The sequence below is a fragment of the Lepisma saccharinum genome, chromosome 18 (genome assembly GCF_977018435.1).
Source record: "Lepisma saccharinum chromosome 18, izLepSacc3.1, whole genome shotgun sequence".
In the NCBI taxonomy this organism is placed as follows: domain Eukaryota; kingdom Metazoa; phylum Arthropoda; class Insecta; order Zygentoma; family Lepismatidae; genus Lepisma; species Lepisma saccharinum.
Genome location: NC_139246.1, coordinates 19,191,382 through 19,216,449, shown reverse-complemented (window position 1 = coordinate 19,216,449; position 25,068 = coordinate 19,191,382). Strand labels below are relative to the sequence as shown.

General features: G+C 36.6%; 1 protein-coding gene across 4 annotated transcripts; it reads right to left on the bottom strand.

Moving 5' to 3' along the window:
• Positions 1 to 1,568: 1,568 nt before the first annotated feature.
• On the bottom strand, positions 1,569 to 25,068 carry SF2 (splicing factor 2). 4 transcript variants are annotated; one of them, XR_014443706.1, is made up of 5 exons: positions 24,796 to 25,068; positions 13,518 to 13,681; positions 10,459 to 10,631; positions 4,248 to 5,311; positions 1,569 to 3,350 (listed from the first exon to the last, which is right to left on the bottom strand). XR_014443706.1 is itself a non-coding variant. In XM_083140260.1 (4 exons), exons 1-4 carry the CDS (start codon positions 24,960 to 24,962, stop codon positions 5,081 to 5,083), a joined length of 735 nt encoding a protein of 244 aa, XP_082996386.1. In that variant the 5' UTR covers positions 24,963 to 25,068; the 3' UTR covers positions 1,569 to 5,080. The 4 variants fall into 4 exon arrangements, 1 of the variants encoding a protein (XP_082996386.1); XR_014443707.1 differs by having other exon boundaries at positions 1,569 to 4,530; positions 4,973 to 5,311; XR_014443708.1 differs by having other exon boundaries at positions 4,973 to 5,311.

Genomic DNA, 25,068 nt, shown 5'->3' with positions numbered 1-25,068 from the left:
ATTTTGAAGTTTTTTAAGCACAAAAAACAGGTGACATAGCAACTGGTGACTCACTGAATGTGTAGGATGTCATTCACTTTTGATCGGCATAGCAACAGCTTTACAACCTACAACTAAGAAAGCCATTTCTACTGCACATTATTTACGAGATATAATTTTTGTCACTTTTCCCCAACAAACACCAGGGTGTGCATTATACATGCATAAATACAGTAATCTTGATTCCCTACTTTAGTGATAAGCAAGTTTTTTGCGTTGCAGTCATCTGCTAATATAAGGTTGTCAATGATCCATTCAGGTGTTCCAAGGACAATTAGCAAGTTTATTCCTGACTGGTAGGATCAGTCATTGGTATTAACCACATTTGCATATTGATGCATGTATAATTTGCACTGCTGATAGAAGAGGGTCATTTTTTTTGTTAACTGGCAACAATGTTGGGATAAGCCATGGCCAACTTTATTAAGGCTGGAATCCTGAAATTTGGCAATGCTGTCCCGCCAGCTTCAAAATCAAGCTACAAAGCATGGGCGTGAATAGCAAAATTGGTGTTCACTTTTAAAGAAGCAAGGGAATCTGTGTAATTTTTTTTTTTCCAAATCAGGACAGAAGTTTGACATTACAATGTAAATGGAAAACCTACATTAACAATAGAAATGGAAAATTATCATTAAATAACTGGAAAAGTATGTTATAGCTTTCTGAAGTCCCGGATTTATTTTGCACGCAATTAAAAATCTTAACGACATTAATATTGGTTATTAATTATATATGATGATTCACCACAAGCTCCGTGAAATGCTGGTATGCGTCTCAAAACAACTTAATAACACACTGCTTTACTTATGAAAAATAATGTTGATTAAACTAGCAAATACAATTTAGACTGCAGAAAACTATTACTTTCTTCTGTCTGGACGTTCATTCTCTAATGTTTGTTCCGAGTAACATCGGCTGGCTGATGTCACGGTTTACAGGATTGTCAAATTGAAGGCTCCGGACTCCCTCGGATTAAAGATGGCTGTGAATAAGCTCATCTAGTGGTCATGTGACGATAGAGGTGAGTTCTGGAGCAGTGCGTGAATGTGATTACACATACCACACCATAGCCTGATGAGTAAAGGTATTTCAAGGTGGCCATAATTGACCATAGCCACCTAACATGGCAGATACCACCCTTGTACCGCAACAGGTCAGCACCAACTGGATTGTGTTGGGTAGTACTAGAGCATGCACTTTGTCATTGTCATCCAGGTTGATTTGTTTCCACAAATGAAAGAAACACTACAAAGGAAACTCTTCCAGGATATACCCAGTATTTCTGCTGTATGCTGCTCTCTTTGCAAGCTATCACAAAATGATTCACTCAACAGTATACACTGCCTGCCTGATGTTTGGAACCATGATCTTGCAGATCACACCAAAGATTATAATCAGTTCCAAGTCAGTACATTTCTTATTTTTTATGTACCAGATATGTTGTCATTCCAAGAAAAATGACATTTGTAAGTAAAAAAAAATGTCACCAGGAAGAGCAAGTTTGATGCATTCAAATAAAAATGCAAGAGTGAGTTTGGAAAAAAACAATTTTATTACAATGCAGATAGAAGAGAACACCACATGTGCCTATTAGCAGAACTCCCTCTGTAAAAAAATGTCAGTTGAAAAAACACATACAAGAACTGCACCGACGATATATAGTTGATATTCTGAAATTCTGCAACACACTTTTCAGTTTTTGACAGACTGAAATGCACAGTACAAGGTAAACGGACAGAAATTTTTAAAACAAACAAACAACTTTGCCACGTATGGCTAGTGTAAAAGACTACCAGCGAAATTATCGGTGCAATTCTCATGGTTACTTAAGAGATAAATTGAAAACCTATGCCACATTATCTCCCTTCTTCAACTAGCAACACAGATGTTTTCTCTAATGTAAAGAATTTTGACCTACTTTTTATGGAATTACTTGACAAGTGCAGAAAAAAAGGGGAAGAACCAATCAAGACCTACATAAAATTTAATTAGGCTTGTCAGAAGGCAAAAAATAGCCATTCTATACTTCAAACTAGAATGATATATTATGAAAACTCTCCACTTGGTTTATTTTGGAGTGACCGACATGATTTAGAGGCTGGTCAATGTGCATTTAACATGCATACACACGCACACCACAATGCACGTACTTACGCATTCACACATACATATACACAAAACCACACACACACTTTGTAGAACCAGTATTGATATTACCGGTATACTCTTTGCATTCCCTTATATTAGGGTGAATCACAACATGGATACATACAATGAAAGCAGGTATCTCAACAGCAGAATTTATGCATTTAACCCAAATAGGGCAAAATATTTCTTCCGGTTTCATTTTCGTACAAAAAAATGACAAAATTTTAGTTGTATGAAATTAAATTTACCGAGTGTGGCAATATTCAGGTCCGGAAGGTATATGTGCAACAACAAAAAATGGATCCTGCAAGATTGATTGCATTGTACATAAAAAACTATATTTATCCGACATATTGTCTATGCACATGGTAATCATCGCTATGGATTAATCAAGGTATTTTTTTCTTAAAATATAATTTTCTCTAAACTGTGGGGAACTTTCGGCATTTCAACCTAAGCCAACAACCCCCCCATTTTGTCAACCTAGCTTATATCTAGGAATTTTATAATTTATTATCAGAGGGAACGTTTTGTGATTCACCTTAACCATATTGTTTGGACTGAAAACATCCGAGTGCAACAAGGATGGACATGCTCCAATTTTTTTTTTCCATGCAAGGTCTTGGGACTGGACTAAAAATCTTGGAAGGGACATGGCTTCCCCCTCAAAATCAAACCCCCCACATTAATCCAATACAAAGAAAGGTGGGAAAAAAAATCCCGTGGCCCATGAATTCTAAAATTAACATACCTAATCCAAGGCTCGAAAATCTGTCCCTGCAAGAATCCTCGTGACCTTGTCCAAGATCCGTAATCCAGCTCATCCTGAATGTAATTTCCTTTCCCAATCCGATAATGATCCTTAAACGTGAATCCTTTATCCTGAATGCATATCCTTTCCCAATTCGCAAACGATCCTCAAACTTGAATCCATATCCTGAGAACGTGATCCTGGTCCTATGATCCAGGTGAATCCAATAAAGTTTCCCTCTGTGTTCCAACGAAAAAAACCCGGTTAAATACGTCCGTGATGGTCAACACAAGTGTCTAAATGTAATCCCGCGACTATCCACAAAACGTTTATCCTAATATCCTTGTCCTTTGACATCCAGGAATTCCAAGAATGTTTGGGGTCAGCAAAATCCTACCTTGTTACTTCAGACCTTGGTAAAGAAAAAGCAAAGATAAATGAGACTTGTTTTTTCCTTTGGGTGTGAATTTTAAAAGTAACATCCTTTTTTTAAAAAATGGATATTTACCAATGTAATCAACTAAACATGTCTTCAACCAACTGAGCATGTGAAATTATGCAATAGGGTTGCATGAACCTTGCTCTCTACCACATTACTGGTAACTTAACAGGAAGGTTCTCAAATGATTGTGGGTGAACAATTAGTTCAAGACAATGATTTAGTCAGTAGGCAGAATAATTACGGCTTTGAAAGTTAAAAATTTGCAGGCTTCACATGTCAACATACACTGTACTCGTAAAAGTGTACTTTGAACCAAACTGGCTACAACTGAATTAACTTTTAACATTATGCCACCAGATGGTAAAACGAACTGAAATATAGGATGATTGAAAGAAAAATGAATCAATTTCCAGCATACTAAATTTGTTGCTTGAATGAAAACCGTACGTAACATAAATACAAATGGTGGCCTACATTAAAAATGTTTTGGCAACATACTACTTCCCCTGTTTTTTCATAAAATTTACTAAATCTTGTCAATTATGCACATTTTATTTCAAAACAAATTCCTCTGTGTATAAAATAATAATGTTTAAATTTTGAGCAAGCTGTGTTACACATAAAATAATGTGCATATGTACAAATATGAAAAAAAGATATGAAGCTACAAGCAGCTTTTTCTTGGGTCTAAAGAGACATTCAACATCTTGTAAATATGTAGGAGCACAGTGTATGCTGATGCACATCTACCTGCAAAAGTTCTTATGAGTCAAAGAAAAAAACGCATATTTTATGTATTTTTAGTTACGTGAATTATTGCAAGAAATATTGGAATTAATAAGTAAACCCCAACAGGAGGACACTTGCCTACCCAACCCTAACAATCCACTTCTTTTTAGTGACCATCACGGCATCCTCGTGAGGAGAAATTTCCTAACAGTTATCCTCGCATATCCATCCCGTGGGGGGAACATGTTAACATAAATCTGTCCACATTCCTCTTGTTTATAAGATGTGGCAGGGGGTTTCCATGGGTGTCAATCCATGATACAGAAATCCAAAGAGATTCAATCCGCCAATCCTTAAGTTAATAGACCACATTGTTGCTTTTATCCTTATAATCCATAGGTGCTACTGCAATCCTTACATGCTATGTAAACGTATAAAAAAGAGAAAAAATCACATTAGAATCTGGACACTGACAACTGAAACAAGTCAAATGTACCTATTCACAACTTGTCTTTTGAACATGTTTCCTAACTGCATTCACACATTGCGACCATGCTTACATACACACGTAAATAATGAGTAAGCACATATGATTAAGGCTTTTAGCAAAGGTTTTTTGATCCATTTTTAAAAAGGAAAGAACCGTTGTTTACTAATATTCTCTATAGGTGCAAAAATATCTACAATTATTTAAAATTAAAAATTACAATATTTTTAACTCTTGTCATTTCAATACTCTGAACGGAATGATGATATGATTCTAAAAACACAAACTTCAAATTGAACAATAATCTACTTAATTATCATAATTCACCGTACTCTTTTAAAGTTTTGCAGTTAAACTAAATGATAAACAGTCTTACACTATGTCCATCCACAGTCATAAAGTGTTCTTTTTTCCCCATTCATCTTCAATTGCGATTTCAATACAGAGAAATCATTCCATCTACCAACTCCTGTGGCTAATCTCTTCAGTTGTAAGACCTGGAGCGAGAGCGAGATCTGGATCGTGAGAAGCTTCTTCGTACCGGAGAGTACGTCGGAGATCCTCGACGTCTCGGTGAATAGCTTCGGCTGCGTGATCTTCCACCGCCGCCGCCACCACCGCCACCTCCTCCTCCACCGCCACCACCACCACCACCGCCGCCTCCTCCACGACCGCCACCATAATCTTCTTTCACACGAATGTAAGTGACTTCACCCTAAGGGAAGAAAAATCAAGCATTAGACCAGTCGGTTATCTAGTACAGAATGATTAAAATAAATTTCAATGCAAACCATGATCAACAACAATGTTACTGCAATACTAACCTAGCCCTTTAAGAGCTGCCAGAGGCACTTTTTATTGGATAACGCATGGTCAGCACATCAAATCCCATTTCTTGTTTTCGAGACTGGACTCTGCTGCTAACCCTTTGAAAGTAGCTCCCCCAAATAGTCCTCGCAATGCTGGCTCAACATCAAAAAAATTTGGAGTTCCCAACAGGTTTGAAACCTGAGACTACTCGTATCGAAGGTGTGTGTGCGTTACTTCGCTACACGAGAGTCCATTAATGCAAAACACACATCTTTTCATTACTTGTTGTACAGGTATGGTATGGCTATACAACTGGAACAATTCTAATAAATTTGAAATTGTACGGTGCACACAGACTTTTAGTGTTGTGAAAATTTTTCTGTCTCAAGCATTTGCTAAACTATTACAATGTAAAGTTTTGTTATTAATCATTTCTGTTCTAACTTGGGAAGTTGTCAGCCATTGTAACCGAGAGGGGAGCGCTAGGTTTCAATCCTAGCATTGCATTTGTTTCAACATTTGTTTTCCGATGCGATTACACTGTAGGTGAAATAATCAAAATACAAACATCTCTGGAAGCCTCATGAAGCATGAATGAATGCAAGGAGACCTGGTTTTGAAGCACATTCCTCTAAAATTCAATAAGTTAGCTGCAAGCATTATAACTTTTGAATTTAAAGAAAATTGCCACACTGCCTGTGTAACAACAAATTTCTACATTGGGGAAACACTCTCTCCGAAGTTTAACAGCCTTTTGAGGGGTCAACCTACAAAGAGGTTCTTTATTGGCCCTCATATTCAGCACCTCAAGTCCCATTGTGGCTGTTATCAGGCTTTCAAAACCAGAGTTCACTTTCACTGCTTTCAAGTACATCCCAAAATTTTCCCCCTGCTGGTGGATCAACACTGCAATTTTGGAGCTCTCACCAGGGATCAAACCCGGAACTGCTCTCACATCCCTTTGCATTTCCCCATTTCACTATGCAGGTGCTTGTGATGTTAGGACAATCATTATTGTAGGTTTGCAACAAATATCACAATTCAATCGGCTTCGGTGACAAACAGCGGCTCTTGAATGTGATTTTAAGAAACCTACATTTTTGTTTGTGTGCCTTCAAGTTTCTCTAATCATTTGTGCATTACAGTTGGTTGTGGAAATGATTGCATGAAGAAAATAAATGAACAGCACTGCTAGGAACAGAATCATTGCCACTAGGTAAACCTAAATAATGGGAAAATGGTGTGCATCCTACAGTTTCTTTATGTGATGACATGGTTCACACCTTTCAATCAATCTGTACTCAATTGTGGATATTTCATTTTCAAAACTTGGAAGATATAAATGATATAAATCTTGATAAGAGTTTAACATGAACATATGCACATTTACTAATTGTGACTAACGACTTTCTATTATTTTGCCGATGCAAAATTAAAAATAATGCAACTACCAAAGTTATAACATAATTAGAGATGAAAAGCTTTGATAAAAAAAACACACTGGTTATTATTTAACATTAAATGGAACCAATGTCATTTTCACACAACAATGTTACTACTGTATGTACGCATGTATAATGCACAACCTGGTTTTTGATGGGGAAAAGTGAGTTATATCTCTTATACAATGCGCATGCTATGATTACTGCTTTTCTTGGTGTCGGAACATTACATTACAAAGTGAAAACATCTTGGGAAATGGCCTTTAGACTTTTATACGTGGTTTTGCTCATTCCTTCCTTACTTTTTATAAAAAAAAACTTTAAAATATGCTTTTCCCGTGACTAACGTAACATTTATACGAGGCACATTCAGGATCCTCAAAGTAGCACTTAGCAGCACAAGATTTCTTCTTTTCTTTCATCCAAAGTACCATTAACATTCCTTCATTTTGTGACCTTTTTTTCAAACTCATTGTACATTAGTGTCGCCATCTTAAATGGAATACAGTTGTCATATTCAGAAACTACAGAACTTCATGAAAAATCTGTCACAAAATTGGAATGACCCTGTACGGTTTCATGCTGGCTGTTCGAATTATTCCGTGCATAATACGCACCACAGTTTTTGGGGGCAAAAAACATTGGAAAAAAGTGTGCATTATACATAAGTAAATACGTAATTTAAAAATATCTCTAGTTTCGATAAAACACGACATGAAATTAAAGGAATTACCCTTGTTACACAATACTTAAAAAAGCGGATATGTTCTTGAATTTGAATAATGATTAAATATATGAAAAAGGTTTCACAAACACACAATATAATGTGAAATATTGGGAACAAAACACCACTCACAAACTAATACTGCATTAAACATGCTACTAAGTGGGAAAATAGCTGCTGCTAAGAGCTATCAGGGAAGTTAAGAAAAAATTGCAGATAAAATTACACCCGACAAACGAATCTGAGGCTAAATATATTCAAATACAGGAAAAATTACTAGAACCAGGAAGAGTAAGTATATTACACAGGGTTGAAAAGTAGGAGTTCACCTGTGCGATGAGCCAATTAAAATTTAGATACCAATAGTGGTTCTACTAATCCAATATAAAATAGCAAATCAATTCATGAATGTGAATAGATCATTAACCTTTTTAATTGATGTGTGATCTTATGGATTCTGTTGCAGAAAATGTAATGTTAGAAATTGGACAATAAAAACACTGGCAACCTAATTACAAACTACACATTTGTATAAGTACCAACATAAATACAGTACCAATTAGTACCCTGTCTAGATGGGAACCTGACAGAAAACATAAGATTACAATTTTCAATTTGGTTCTCTTTTCATCCCATTAAGTGTCTATTGCACTCGCTAGTGATTTACCACTAAAATGAAGAGCTTTACACAAAAAAGTATACTACAATTCTTGATATAAATGCTTTGCAAGATGCATCCAGACTTAATCTAACAAACAAAGAAAAAAAATATTCACTACTTTCCACATTTATATTTTTGTTGCATGCTCAAAATGGAGAGTATGAAAAATAAATATTGCATCGAAGTTTCACAGTACTACTTACACTAAAATGGCAAAATAAAAATTGCATAGAAGAAGAACACAAATAGAGGCAATAGAGAGGCTCTTTCCATGGTTCTAGCCCCCCCTCCCTATATGTATTTCAATTTTATCTTGGAACAATAAATTATATATTAAAAATGTAGTTGAGGAAAATGTAAACACATTTTGCTTCATATGGGAAATTACAGATTGAAGAACAGCTATAACACAGGATGGCGAGAGAAATAATGGATTGGTCGAATTGCCATCAAATGTAACCATCTTAACTAATCTGCTCTTATTGGTTGATACAAATTCATTACTGATTAACTGCTTTCACCCTAAAAAATTAATGTGTTTTAAACGTTTCTGGAAATGATGCATAGAAAGGTGAAACTTGACCTGAGAAACTCTGAGTTGGCCTAATGAGAGAGGATTGTAAAATCACAGGTTTAAATTGATACTGTATTTACTCTAATATCCCGCACACTTCCCTACAAATGGCAGCCACCAGGCGTAAACATTTTATCCTGCAGAGGTATGCAACCCCTTATACAAGATTACAAGTGGAGGTCAAGATGTTCTCACAGCCTGTGTTCTTGGAAAGAAAATAAAACAAGTTTGCCATAATTCGTGTATCAAGTGGAAAAAATCATTCTAAATATGTCCTGGTTTAATTAAATCACAGTTCTCTCTCCCTGCACTGTATTATGTGCCTTGTTTCTTCACCTCCCCCCTCCTCCTCTAAAAAATTGGGTCAACTTAATTCATTAAAAGCTTGCAGACAGGAATATTCGCCTTCGCCTTTTGCCAAGGAACTCATTCTGGAGTCACACTGGTGCCAAGAGAGAGATAAAAGACAGCAACCAGCTGGATGTTTATGTCTGGCCAGTCCAGCTGCGTGGGTGTGGGAAGTTGTAATACTTGTTTTGTGTTGCAGTGACTCATTTGAGTAGCATCCTTCTTATCTTGCTTCACAGATGGATACCAAAAGCAAGATGACCACTAAAGGAAGAAGATTGCGATCTTTTACAGCACATGAAAAGTTACGCCACATTCAAGAAGTGGATGAAATTAGATTGGATTTGGATTGATTTGGTGTTTTAAGTCTGCTTTATGCACAGTAAGGCTAATCCGGACTGGACCTATAGTTTAAAGTGGGATCCAAACCACTATGTGCCTCCACCGGGAATCGAAACCGGCACCCCGGAGGAAATTGTGCTGCTGCTCATAAATATGATATAAGTGAGAGTTGTGCGAGAGATTGGAGAGAAAAAGGAAATACTGCTAAACACGTGTGGCAATCCCAGAGCTGAGCTTTTCAAGGACAAAACGCTAAATTTCCGGAAATAGAAGGGAAGCTGCATGTCTATGTTGGATTTGCAGTTTCTACATACTCAATACAGGAATAATGCACAAAACATATGCAAATTAAAAACATTTCAGGGAAGTGTAAGATTGAAGTGTCATGAATTTTTATTTTTCATTTCCTTCTCTGAAATCCAGGTGCGTGGCTTATTCAAGGGTGAGGGGTACTCGAGTAAATATGGTAATTAAAATAAAAATTGTACTTCTAGGGCAAGTACCCCTTTGCTCTGAGCTACTGCAATATGTGTGCACAAAGGAAATTAATCACTTGATATCTCACAAAACTATCTTGATATTGTGTGGACGAAGATACAACATACTCTTATCAACTTACACATGGTTTCCACAATTTTTCAAAGCTTGATCAAATATGCAATGTTTTTGAGGTTTCAATGGACATGTACTGGTTTGATGCAGGTAGAGTGGTTTTCCCTTGGCTCCCATAAGCAAAGAAAGGAACTAATATACCCAGGTGAATACAGGAAGAGTACTGACCACTTATCGTCTCATACTGCCAGCAAAAGAAAGAATTATTCTACCTGTGTCAAACCAGTGCATCTCAACTGTGCTTTCGGAAACCATGTGTAAGTTCATGTGAGTCTACCACTCCATACAGAATGGCCCTGAAATTAAAAACTAATTATCGTAAGGAAAATATGAACTCAGACAATACCACCTCATGGGATCTGAATCTTGAGTCATCTAGCTTTTTCACTGCGTATTTCATGTCTTCAAATCGCAGGAATTCTACCACACCCGTACCATCCTTAAAAACATCAGCGAAACAAACATCTCCAGCTTCCCTCATGTGATCCTTCAAATCTTGCCAACTTCCAGAAGGGGGCAAACCTGCAAATAAAAAATAAAGAAAAACTTCTATTAACCTTTAACAGACAGCAGCTTCTCCTGTCTCTATCAAGTACGAAAAACAATCATACTGGGAGAACTATTTGCAGCACGAAGATGAGATAGGTTTTATTTTTCATCCCAGTAATAGGTGCTTCAAAGGAGGTGAAAAAGCAAAAAAAACCAAATTCACATTTTACACAAAATTCTTCTTGATCAGGTCACTATAGCCAATGCAATGAATTAAAGCAAAGCGAAAAAATTGGTATGTAGCACTGTTATTTTTATAGAATTCTGCGAAATCACATTTAACCTTTTCAGTCCCAAGGCCATTTTCACAAGGAAGCCTCTCTGTCCTGAGCCGATTTTGAGCAAAATTCAGAGTTTCAATTAAATTAGTGTAGATCGGAGACTAATTGCTCTAGAGAGATTAGTGATATACCATTGTACGCGGAATGAACCAGAGATTCAGACTATATGAAATTTTTGAAAATTCGGTGTATATGTGGCGGGGGGAGGGGGCTAACTCGCAAAATTCCAAAATTTCGGAAAAAAAAATTTGGTTCCCTCACCCTCCCCCCATGAAAAAAGTACATGACAGTGTCGACATTCACATGGAAATGATCGCTGACATGTAAGGATCACAAAAATATTTGCATTATCATCATATGACCAATGTAACTTGAGTTGTACCCCCAAAAGGAATGGTCGGCACGCCACTGATTCATGCTTCAAAATGAAGCAGTACCTTGAAATGACTTTAGCTCAGAGACTATTTGCCCTGGAGATATGAACGATATACCGTTGTATGCAGAATGAATCGCAGATTCAGACGATATATAATTTATGCACATTCGGCGTATATATGGAGGGGGAAAGGGTTTTTTTTTTAAAAAAAATTAGAAATGAATTAAAAAATTCAGGCACTATGTAATGTATACATACAAGGAAATCAGTGTAGCCATCATACAGAATAGATTTCCAAAAAAATTGTTCCCAACATCAGCCCTATGGATGATATGATATGATGATATTTGAAACTGACAACAAAAGATCACTTTTCAATACCATAGAAATTCCGTCCCCATATTTTTTTAATTTCTGGAAAATTTTCAAAATCAGGCATCTCCCACTTGACCCCTTTTCGCACCTTGTCATTATCTTAGTTGTAAATAAAACATCAGCAAGAAACAGTGGTTGAAAAGTAAAAACTCATATGACTGTGAACTTGTAAAAAAATATTTTAAAATGCACAAAATAATGAAGTAAATGCATTTAGCTTTTTGAGAAGTACGGGCCTTTTACACTGTTTGTGAGGAAGTTTTTAGGACTAGGACCAGTGCCCAGCAGACTGTTCCAGCATCCAGGCGATCCTGAGATAAGTACCTGCCCTTTTATGGTGCTAATCCTTTCGCCTAGGGATGTGCCGAAGCCGATTACAGATGTATGAAAATCAGCAGACATTGACATACCGGCATATGTATCGGCAAAAATCCGATATTTAAACCAGTACAGATTATACTAGAGTTTTTACCTTCTAATAAGTTTTATAAGATTTATTGAAAATTTTGTTATGATTCGTCATTATTGTAGAGTCTTTGTAATAAAATTATTGCAAACTCTCATTCAGAGGATCAACCTAACTTTAAATCGGAAATAAAACAGTACGTTGCTGAACCAGGATCTGCTGTTGTATTGGAAATTCAAAAATGAATATTCAAACCTGAAGCAAGTCCTGAGAAAATACTTGGGCATACTTTCTGCATCAGTATTCAGTGATTGAGTGTTCAGTGTTGCTGAACAGATTTGAGATAAGAGAAGAAGTAGGTTACTTCCTGAAGTGCTTCCAAATCTCGTGTTTCTGAGAACATGAATTCATTTTGCATTTCAAAGAACTGCTTGTGTACTAATGTTTAATCTCTTGAGAATCCATGTTCTTCTTAAAGGTTCACATAACATTTTCTAGATGCAAATGTACATTCGCATCTCTTCAGAATATATATGTATATACATATATGCAATAGAAATGTACATAGCAAATTTATTTTTGTTATGCTGAAAATAACATCCACTTTCTGCTTAATAATCTTGTGTATCGGAATCGGTTAAATATCGGCATCGGTTCCAAAATTATCGGTGAGTACATTGGCATCGGTAAATTTTCAGCTTAGTCACATCCCTACTTTCGTCCCTAACTTCTCCCTTTTATTATTCTATTGGAGTGATTACTAAATAAAACTCAGTCAATTAACTATTCAATTTGTGTTACGTTAATTACCTGTTCTACCTCTGCCTCGTCGACCGTTTGTCCACGGATCCTACCCTCAAATACAGAGGGGGAAATCCGACATGGCTAAGTTTTAACACCCCGGGACAGAATCTTAGCTCGTAACGATAGGCTGGGTAAAAAAATAATGAGGCACGGTATTGCCTTAAATTCGTTAAATTTCGCATCTAGCGTCCACCCTGTGGAGGGAATCATACTACACCCTATTAGGATGTGTAATGCCAGTTTTATATTTATCCCATAATACTGTATGAAGAGATTTCAAATTGCGCTTGGTAATAATAGTGATATACTGTTTTGTAATTCTAGTAAGTTGTACATTTAAATGTATACAAACGAACAAAAGAGACAGAACTGAAATATCAAGTGTAGTGTAGTGTAGTTTTGAAAAAAATGACGCGTTAAATGCTATCATGTGGGAGGTGGTAAGTACAGCTTGCCCCCTGCAGGAAACCTATGGTGGTCAACACAGCTGCCACTCACCTACTAGAAGTTAAAAATTATAACCATGAAAGCCAACGTTGCCTCAAGACTACTACAACCTAATCTTAATTATCCAATATTGAATGAATTTAATAGATAAGAATTATTCCAAAACTTACCTGTAACTAATACTCTGTATTGTGATCTTCGGGCTGGTGGACCCCGTCCTCTTCCCCTGCCACCTCTAAATCCTCCAGGCCCACCACCTCGTGGAAATTCAACTCTAAGTCTGTAGCCATCATAATCGTATCCATCCCTTGCATGTACAGCATCTTCAGCATCTCTGTAATACCCAATGAAAACAGTTGGTCATTATAAAAGTTCCATAACGATACTTGTGAATCATCGCCTGCAATAATCCGCAAGGGAACTCTTGCGACAAGATGCAAATTCCAAATTTAACATGACGCATAGGTATATTAACATGGTTCGATTTCTAATTATGTCTTAAATACTTTACAATCCTAGTGATAATTTACTGTGTATGTGTATTTTCTGGAGAATGAATTTTCCCTTCCATAAGTTTGCAAGCAGCCATATTTTTAATGTCACCTTCGGCACAAACTGCTAAGGGTATTTTGTCACTAAATTCTTTCATTGTTAGGGCAGTCCAGCATTATATGACTAGACACAACATTGGATTAACATAGGGCTTGCACTAGAGTGCGTAATTTAAGCCCAAATTTCAGTATACGGTGCATATAAAGCACTTGCTCATGTTTTCGGCCAAGACTGAATGCAAAAAGTAAGATCCAAAATGCATTGACAACCATTTACCTGTTGCCATTTCGTTATTGTAAAGCACAGGCAGCTCCTGTTGGAAAAATAAGCTGCATATTGGTTAGTTTGGCAGAGTTACTAGCCCTCGTGCTGTGGATTTACTTGGGGTTGATTACTCTGTCAGTAGAAAAGGAATGCATAGGAGAGTGATCTAGGCTTTGAGACTTTAATTGGTGAGTTTGGCACTAATATTTTGAAAACAATGAAGTTGGTCAATTATTGAGTACAAGGAATACGTTATAGACATTTTACACGGGAGCGAGTGGGCCAGCAGTTAAAGAAGCGTATTTTCAAATTCTTAAGATTTAAATAAATAAAAATGAAAAATTGCAGGAAAACAGCAGACATGACCATGATTATAACAATGCTGTGGGAGATAACTGATGGAAAAAGTGAGAAGTGTGTTCTATGATGACTAGACCCTGGATTTTTATATAATATCAAAGTACAACATATGTAACAATAATTCATAACATATGTACCTAAATATGTATTATCAAAAGGATATGTAGCAAAATATGTAGTATCAAAGAATATGTAATAATAATAATAATAATATGGAATATCCAAGCAATTTCAAGAATGCTGCTTGATATTTATTTTAACATATTCAACATAATTTTCAGGACGTAAGTTGTTCAAGTTAAAATTTGTATCCAATTTATAAACTCAAGAAAGCACAGCAACGTGTACGTATTTAAGAAACCATTTTTGACAACTATTAATTACTTTTCACATCGCAAATTATTGTAAAATATGTAAATATATAAGAGAGCTCTTAGTAACTTTCGAAACAAATTGTTAAGAAAAACAGAAAGAACAATTTAATACAAATACATAGCTACTTTTGTACTTTTTGTAAAATTGAACATATTGTGTAACTCGCTATGTGCAGGAAAGTAGCTTTCTTGTCTACCAATGCCAAGTTTCTACGTGCTTTGCCTAAACCTAAAAGCGAAATGAGAATATATAACCAGAAGAGAGGGGAGGGGAAACTACAGCACCTTACGATAGATAATAGTCTGTCATTTGTTTTGGTCTTCAGCCAGTCTTTCAGCTTACCAGTCAATTTTAGGTGACCGTAAGCACTATGCATCACATTGATTAGAAAATATGACGTAACATGAGATACAAGTTTTCTTCATGTTTCAGAGATCGAAAATATAGGAAAAAGGATCAAAATAAAAACAAAATACCGAAACATGTTGTTTTATGTAATTAGCAAATACGTGTATATAAAATCCTGGCAAATATGTAACATAAAACTTATGCAAAATCATGCCACTTATGTAATTACCAGTGGTGTAGCTTTATAGTACGCCCATACAAACTGCTAGAAAAATCTTCTTCGCAGCTAGGTGCCAGGAAACCATCTAGCAATCAGGGTGGCTACAAACAAGCAGAAATGAAATTCCCTGACTTTTCCAGGTTTTCCAGGACAAAATTTACATTTCTCCCTGACAATTAGAAACTAAACTAAATCAATGTTTTTGCAAATGGAAATAATAAACTCATACAGATCCACGTATGGTTTTGCAAAATACCAATATTATCTTCTATTAAATTGTCTTAATTTCTCTATTCTCTATGATTTGAATTCAACATGCAAAATAGTGAATTTGGAAAATTATTACAATTCACAAGCTAAGGAAGGATTATGGAATTTTTTCATACGCAGTAAGTTTAAAATAAAATACTTGATTATTTTTAAAGTTACGACTAAATGAGATAAGAGTGATTGATTAAGAAATACATTTTGTAATTTATCAGTCTCCTTATACATTCTCGGTATTATATGTTGATATTTCCACTGAGGCTTGGAACCCTCTGCTTGCAAAAACTATGAGTGCGGACTCATTTTTCAATGCATAAAGCTACTTCTCTCTTGTCTCTAAAGCAAAAAACTTAACTCTTGCATATAAGTGAAACAATTGAATTGTACAAAAGAGTCATATTTCCTTACATTATCAATGGGATTTCTGCTTCAGTACAGTATATCCAAGTGAAGTACTGTGAAACTGACAACATGCAGTTATACCATTAATCCTGACAAAAAGGGTATGTAAGTATTAGAAATTTAATGCAAGGAATTTATAGAATTGCATTGTATAGGAACCTGATTTAGCAAACCAACACATTAAAACAGGAACACTCTAATAATAAAAGCTTCTGAAAGTTCATATACGAGGGGCATCCTGAAAAAGCTCCAATGGTGCCTATACGCAGCACTAGTGGTCGGAGAGCGACACACACACATGCTGGCAGGAAGAACTGGCATGCAGCATGTAGCAGTTCTAGGTGAAAGATTGCAGCTCTCATAAAGTGTATCCCCGACTTCGAGGTAGCCTACATTGCATGCTCAGAATTTGCACAGAGCCACCAGCAATCGTGTGAGTTGTGCAGATCGGACGTCGTGAGTGATAGTATGGTCAGACGATGGTGCAGACAATTCACAGAAGGCCAATCGAATGTGCACAACCCCATACAGCTGAGTACACACAGGCCCTTTGCATCACTTCAGGTGAGAGATCTTAGACCACTCCCTGTACAGATCTGGCCTTGAATGTGCCGACTTTCATCTCTTCGTTTAACTGAAGAGGTTTCTGGCAGGGCAAGGATTTGACAGCTACACTGCGGTAGAGATAGTTCCAGTCTTTGCTGTCAGACACATATACCATGGGCATACAAAATTTAGTGCCATGCTACGACAAATGCCAGAACAACGGTGTTGATTATGCCGACAATTAGGTTAGGACTCACTGTTACTAATGCAATAAATTACAACTGATATTCTTGTTTTATTTATGCCTAATCGGTAGGGACCTTGATATTTTGATTTTTTTTTCAAATTGGTGTACTTTTTTATTTTAAACTATACGGTGTTATTTTTCCCAAAATTCACATTTTCATTTTAGCGCATTTTCTGGAAAATATCTGAAATTATACCTTCATGGTGTTTTTAAACTATTGTTTCAAATTGTAAGTCACATGGCTTACGCCTTATCTTGAAAGTTATTTTGGGAAAGTTATTTTCCATACCCCTTTATTAATTTTAAGGTAAGGAATTTAGATAATGGAATTTTGGTGTGGAGTCAGGGCCCCACACTTTCTTGATCACGGCTAAAGGTGGGGGTGATGTGATCAGCACCACACTCCTGGCTACCCTTATCCCTCAAAGTTTCCTCAAGGTACCAGCTTCATATGATGCTGGGTGGGCGCCGGAGCAGTTTGAATAGGTGGAAAACATCCTGGTTCTCCCCCACAGGGGATCGACCCCGGGTCTCTCGCATAGTAGTCAGATGCCCTAACGACTGAGCTCCATTATTACTCGCTCGACAAATGCCAATAGTGCGCACTTAGCTTGGTAATTCAAAACATATCTCGTGCGACAAATACGAAGATTTGGCTCCCGTGTGACGGTAGATACTCACTCGATCTCCTGTTAGAACCCTGCCACTTTGCTCTGTGATGCAAATGGTTTTGATAGAAGTTGAAAAAATCGTGGGAAATAAATTATTTAATGTGGCTGTCGGAATTATTCCATGTACGTATAACTCTATAGTTTACTCTTGAGTAAAATGTTGGAAAACTTGCAGGTTCTACGTACACAAACATGGCCTAGAAAAGACAAGGATGTTGGATTTCATGGAATTTTTCGTTGTTTTAGGACATTTCTTTAAAAGAATCGCTAACAATGCCAACAATTCCCATTTTTTGCCAAATTCGCATTATTTCGATATTTCGAACAGGCGAAAAATGTGTCCAGACATCACTGCACATTCCTAAACATAATTTCGCAGCAATTACCAATTTTTCACGTTTTGGCGTTTGCGAAAAATCAATGTACCTACAAATTGGAAATTACTTTCTGGCCACCCCTCGTATAAATCAGTAGGTGGAAAGTGAAAATTTAGCAGGGCTGGCAGAGAAAAGTCAATTCTTGAAGGAAGTGATTTGCTGTTATGATTGAATGATTCGAGTACATATGATATTAAAATATTTACGTACTTATTATTAGTATTTTATTTCATAATATTGGACATTAACTTCACTCAGTGAGAGATTTAAGACCATCTCTCACGAGATTAAACAGACAGGACAGAGAGTGGCGTTAATTTCATTGCAATACTAATGTTGCAGTAAATATGAGGTTGGGAGCATGCACTTGCCAAATTTTATAACGTTCACCAATGCAGATTTATGTTTCACTTTTTCGTGATAGTATTCAATATATCCCGTTTGGTTGGATTCTTCTTGATATCTAAGAATATTGCAATGTCATTCTAAACGTATGTTAACTTGTGCGAAACCAGCAATACGTCAGGATGATAAAAGAAAACCTTCGTAAGCACTGCTACATTCATTAAGATGAAGTGAGCCAGAAGAGTAATAAAATTCCAGCAGCATATTTGAAGTCTAAAGCTTTTCTTGTTTATGCATGCGATTTTTGTTGGATATTGCAGTCCATGCAATTTCTTTCGCATGTTGTAGTGAGATACTTTGTCGGGTGGCGATATTCGATAAAAATCGTATGTATCAATGGAACATATTTGTTTCCATGTTCCTTCAGTTCGCCCAACAAAATACCTTACTACGACGTCCGACAACTATCGGATGGCGAAACCCGCTCTTATCCCCTCCATCTGTTGACAAGTCCCCTTACTACTCCCATGCGGACAAGAAAAAATGATAATTCAATGCATTTTCCACGTAATATTTAGAGGCTTAACCTTTACTCCTCCGATGATACCATATGGTTGGTATCATCAGTGTCAGGTCATACTGGCCCGATGATACCATATGGTATCATGGTGCTGATTACGAAATGAATGTGCTTTTTGGACCTTCATACTCTTATGTTTGGGTGGAAACTCTGACACAGGTCTGGAGTAAGCCTGGGAAATTCATATTGATGACCAACCTCCCCCCTCTCCGCAACATATCCATGCCACATTTCCGAACAGAGTTTCACATTTTGGCTCATTATTCATGAAACATGTTTCAATCTCTTTGGAAACGTCCATTCTTTGAAGAAAATACAAAGGTTTGCGCCGTCTCCCCAAAATAGCGGGAGAAGAGGAGGTAAACTCCAGATTTTTATGTTTTTTTTTCATTGAAATTCGGTGGTCACCCCCCCAAACCCCCCTTCCTCGGTTCGGTGTTCTGAGTTGTACACGGTTGTATGCTACGATGTTTTAGCTGCAAACCAAAACTTCTCCGAAGTAGATTGCTCCCATAGTACCCGAGTTATAACAATTTTCCTCCAAACATGCAAATTACCTATTTTTTTGTAAAAAAAAAAAAAAAAAAATCACATTTTGGCATATTATTCAACTTGTATGGCACCAAAGAACATGAAACATGTTTCATTCTCTTGAGAAATGTCCATTCTTAGAAAAGAATGTAGCAAACTCAAAATTTTTGTTTTTTCCATTGAAATTCGGAGGTCGCACCCCCCCCCCCAACCCCCCTTCCTCGGTTCGGTGTTCTGAATTGTACACGGTTGCATGCTATGATGTTTTATCTGCAAAAAAAAAAAACATATCCGAAGTAGATTGCTCCCATAGTGCCCAAGTTATAACAATTTTCCTCCAAAAATGCAAATTACCTATTTTTCGTAAAAAAAAAACAGTTTCACATTTTGGCTTATTATTCAACTTGTATGGCACCCACGAACATAAAACATGTTTCATTCTCTTGAGAAATGTCCATTCTTTGAAAAGAATACTAAAGTTCGCGCATTCTCCCCAAAATAGTGGGAGAAGAGGGAGCAAACTCCAGATTTTTGTTTTTTCCATTGAAATTCGGGTGACGTGTCCCCAAGCCCCCCTTCCTCGGTCCGGTGTTCTAAATTGTACACCGTTGCATGCGCAGATGTTTTATCTGAAAAACAAAAGTTATCCGAAGTAGATTGCTCCCATAGTGCCCGAGTTATAACAATTTTCGTCAAAAGAGTGTTCGAAGTCAATGAAGACGAAATTCCCTGACATTTCCCTGACTTTTTTTGACACCTCAAATTCCCTGACTTTTCCCGGTTTTCCAGGTCTGTCGCCACCCTGAGCAATTGTGCATACTATAAGAAGCTGAGCCGGCCCTCGTGGTAGAGTGGTTAGTATATTGCACTACGATGCCAAGGGTCCCGGGTTCGAATCCCAGCCTGGGCATGGATGTTTATGAGTGTTCATTCATCAATTTCATTATATTATCACTCATCCCCATCTTGGCAAATTAGCCAAAAGTGGCACAAGAAGCAAAATAAAATAAAGCAAATCAATCAATCTATAAGAAGCTGAGCATCACCGTATTCAAAACATCGCTACATCATTGGAGAAAAAAAGAAATGGGGGGTTGTGGGACAAAGTGCAAGAAATTGTTACTGATTGTATGGAATGTTCACAACGTTGACAAAAAAAATCATTTGCTAACTTAGCCTGTACTGCAATCTGAACTTGGAATCTTCAAAATTTCATACATGCAAAGTTACAAAAAATGCCGTATTACAGCAAAAGATCACAGTCGCAATTTTTAGTCACCATGTCAACCTGGATTTTTAGAGCCCTGCCCATACGTCCATCGTTCAGATTTAAAATTTCGAACATGCGTAAATGCTGTAATTATAAAGTAAAGCTTGACTAATTTCATGTGTGTTTGACTTTCATGGCATTATAATAGCTATTTTTCACGATCCACCTGCAATGCTCCACAAACAACACTCGTTCTAGCATTTTTTCAATGCCTTTCCTGGCCAGACACCGGGTAGGTTTTGCGTAAAGGACTCTATACTCCTTGCTGCCTATCTGGAAGGAAAGCTTGGATCTCTACAGCACGCACAGAATGCTCTCTTGAATGCAAGTGTATGGAGCAGAGAGCTAAGTGATTGGTTCTAGGGCTCATGTGACCCTTCCTGCCTTCAGAAGCAGAATTCCTACTAGTTTCTTTGCGCTCGTGCTGTGTGATGCTACAATATGCAATATTGACTGACGTAACTTGACCAAACTCAAATATGCCACTTCTTAATGACCCCTGCATTGTATAATTTATCGGACGAACAGCGATGTGCATTAAAAACTAAATGATGAACACAGTTTTGGTCAAATAAGTTGGTGAAGTCCTTGTGGTAGAAGTTCAGCCTGTGGCTGCTCTACCACTAAACCCGCAAAACTATTATTTTTTTATTATTATAATTTTGTTAATATGTATGTATGTTCCATTAGTATCTAACTGCTTAATATTGTGTAAATGGAAATATTTAGCATTCATTTTAAAACTTGTAACATCGAATGGTCTCTGGACAAAATTATTTTAAAATGTTTATCAGCATTCTCAAGATGCAATAAACAGTGGTCTGAATTATTAATCTGCACTGTTACGTCAGTAGAGTATACGATAGTTGGATCATCCACCCACCTCCGTATCAGTGTTTTTTTTTTGTACAGTGCCAAGACGACAATCCCAGCATGAGCACAGGTGTTCTTCTTTGTGAGTGTCCCTTCATCAATATCGTCATAGGCACGCGCAGACCCTGTGATTAGGGAGGGCAAAAGCCTAGATGAAATTTCAGTCGCGAAAGATTCATAATGCAACATACATAATGCAGCAACATAGAGGCAGCATAACGAATAAATAAATTGTCTCTGAAATGTGCCGTGCTCCTTTTCCTCCAAAACAATTGTGTTCATACATTTAAGACAAAACTGTTTAACAGCAAGAGTCTGAAGCGCTTAGTAGTTATAATTTCTCTCTCTGCTAATTTAAAACGCATTACAGAAAACAATAAAATTGCAAGCGAAAATTTTTAGATCCAAATTTTTGCAAACTCAGAACAATGACACATAAAAATATAAAACAATAAAATTATTATGGTGCAATTTTGGAAATCATAGTCACACGAAATTTGAACCTTCCTTAAAGTAATGAGCACTGCTTGGATTCGGAAAAACAAGTTTTTTATGTTGAAAAAAAACTTATAAATTACCTTATGCAAGCATGCACGTTTCCCATGGACAAGCAACAGCAAGTATCGTAGATTAGTGGGAATGAATGTATAAGTAAGCTAAATCTGAAGCTTAGTTCTGCACACCACGAAGGTGTGTGTTCCAATATGTTTTTTTGTACTCCTAATATGGTACATGATCTAAGTATGAAATGGTTTTACGTTCCTCAATGCTTTCGCTGTTACATAAGGCAGGTCAGGTTTAGGGCTCTTAACATTAAAATTACTTCCGTAAATAATTCCTAACACCTGATCCTGAATTTTCTGGTCTTTAGTACTTTCTGCAGTAGTACTTTCATATAGGTGAGATACTTTCGAAACATTTATTTCCCACTCTTTTACATTGATTACATACTATTATGCATTGCGGAACAATTATTTAGGTGAAGTAATGAATTTCAACCGAAAATAATGTCTATTTCTTACATCAACGAGTACTTACTGTTCTTCATTATTTCCACACACAATAACGATAGCAAAAATCGCACGTTGTGCCAGTGTTTTGTCGATTTGGAGTGTGCATGCAGTGTTGCAACCTTGTTTACTGAAGAATACCTACTTTCGTGCGCGGATTTTTTCACGAAAAAAATTTCAATGTTTGACAAACAGTAATATTTAACCATTGGCGTTAGCCCCAAAAACCATCCACTGGTAGCCCCACAAAACCATCACGGGGATGAGGTATGCCTACGAGGTTAGGTTAGGTTCCATTAGCACTCATTTCGTTCAATTTAGCATATACGGACAACATCAGTTTTTCTCGATGAAAGAAAATACATGGAATTCTTTCCACGTCCTGCATTCCACTTCTTTCTTCATGATTCCATGTTGAATTAAAAATTCAACGGCATCTTCCACACCTGGCAACAACTTCACGGCGCATCCTCGACATGTCATCTTGTAGCGATAACACGGCGTGGTTTGAAACACTGACTACGGAGTTTACGTCATCTAACACACGGAACATTCTGCTCTCATGCAGAAAGCAAATGGCGGCAGCAGCAACAGCGTGTCAGACAGAGATTTTCGCAGAAAACAACATGCATTCGCATTAAAATGAATCAAAACTACTTTCACGAACTTCCACAACGCTACAGACAATGATTTGTGTAAGTACTTTCTCCTGTAAAAAGTAAGAAATCAGTCTCACCTATTATGAAAGTGTTACCCTTTCTGCTACTCTCACTACCTGGTGACTGTAGTAGTTGCACCCGTTTGTAATTTATATTAACTTCTTAGCAGTAACTTCAGCAACATTGCAATGAATGTCATAAAATATGATAAAAGAATGTTATGCTATGATTCAGGCTGGTGAAAAGAAACCATATGCTCTTCTCAGCACCTGGTGAAAGTCATGACCAAAATATATGTAACAGTTTCCTTTAATCAATGTAACCATGAACATAGTTGGGGAAAGAAAATTTGAGTAGTTTTTAATGTTCAACCTTTCCAAAATGTTACATTTTATATTCACTGTAGTTTTAAAATGCAAGCTAAAACAATTGCAAACATCAACATTTAGTTTGTAATTGAAACAGTTCAATTTTTTAACTCTGTAGCTGCCTGAAATGATAATGGAGCACCAACAATTCATTCTGTACTGCAAGACTTAAACAAATAAATTATCAGTATGAATCATAACCTTAACTATGGGCAACATAGCACATTATGCCATAACTCAGAAAAGTTGCATGGCACCACAATTCTTAGCTACAGGGATCTTTTTTTTTATCAAAGTACAATCCCCAATGTCACTGTTGCATACGTGGAAACCACAGTTATTGACTTTAGGGAACACTTTCTATCTCAATCTATCTACTTATACAAAATTGTGAATGGCAAAATCCGCTGCAACACACTCCTTGAGGAATTCCACTTTAGAGTACCTATGCGCACAACTCGCAATACAAGGTTATTTTATACAAAAAAACCTAGACTGGAAACTCAAAAAAGATCTCTCTTTTATAGACTTGCCACACAATACAATGATCTCCCCTCAAATATTGATATATTTTCCTCCGAGTTTGCCTTTCGGTCTTCTATCAGAAGAAATACTTGTAATTAATATCACATAGTGCCATCTCTTACTTATTTTTTTGTTCATTTGCTATTCACTTTTATGTTGTTTTGTTACTCTTAATTATTTCTTATTTATTTTTATTTATTTATTTTATTTTTTATCTTTATGCTTATTATAATTATTGCTTTCTCATTGTTGACAATTTCAGTGTAAAATGGCCACCTGTGCTGTATCTGAAATTTTCTCAAATAAATAAATAAATAAATAAATGAATTATTTACACCAATCTCCAAAATTTATTTCATGTTTGCAGTTAGTTTAAAAATGCATTTAGTGCGCGCAAACTGCAAACAAACAAAACAAAAAACTTCGAAAAATTAGTAACTAAAAAAAATTCAGCCACAATTTGCAAGGGATTTGTGACAACTTTTCCTTTCTTTGTTTCATGGGTATTCGCGTGAAACAATAACCTACAGCCCCTTCTTTATTCAGGACTTGCCTCAATTTCTTGTATGCTTATTAAATTGAACGAGTAGTTACTTTATACTATTCTACAATAATAGCAATGCTAATACAGTAATACTTCAAAATGGAACGTGCTTACCTTGGATCTTCGAACTCAACAAAGGCAAAGGGAGGACCACGCCGGTTCTTCAAATCAACGAATGATACTTTGCCGAACTTATAAAATAAATCCTGAATATCTTTTGTTCGTATATCAGGCGGGAGATTCCCAACATATATCCTACAATCATTTCTTCCATAGGACATATCGTTAGAATCGTGAGAACCCTCCACGTTTACTACAACAGAACTTATCCGGTACAAAAAAGCTTCAAGTCAAGATGGCGTCTAGACTATAGAGATTATCGTTTCG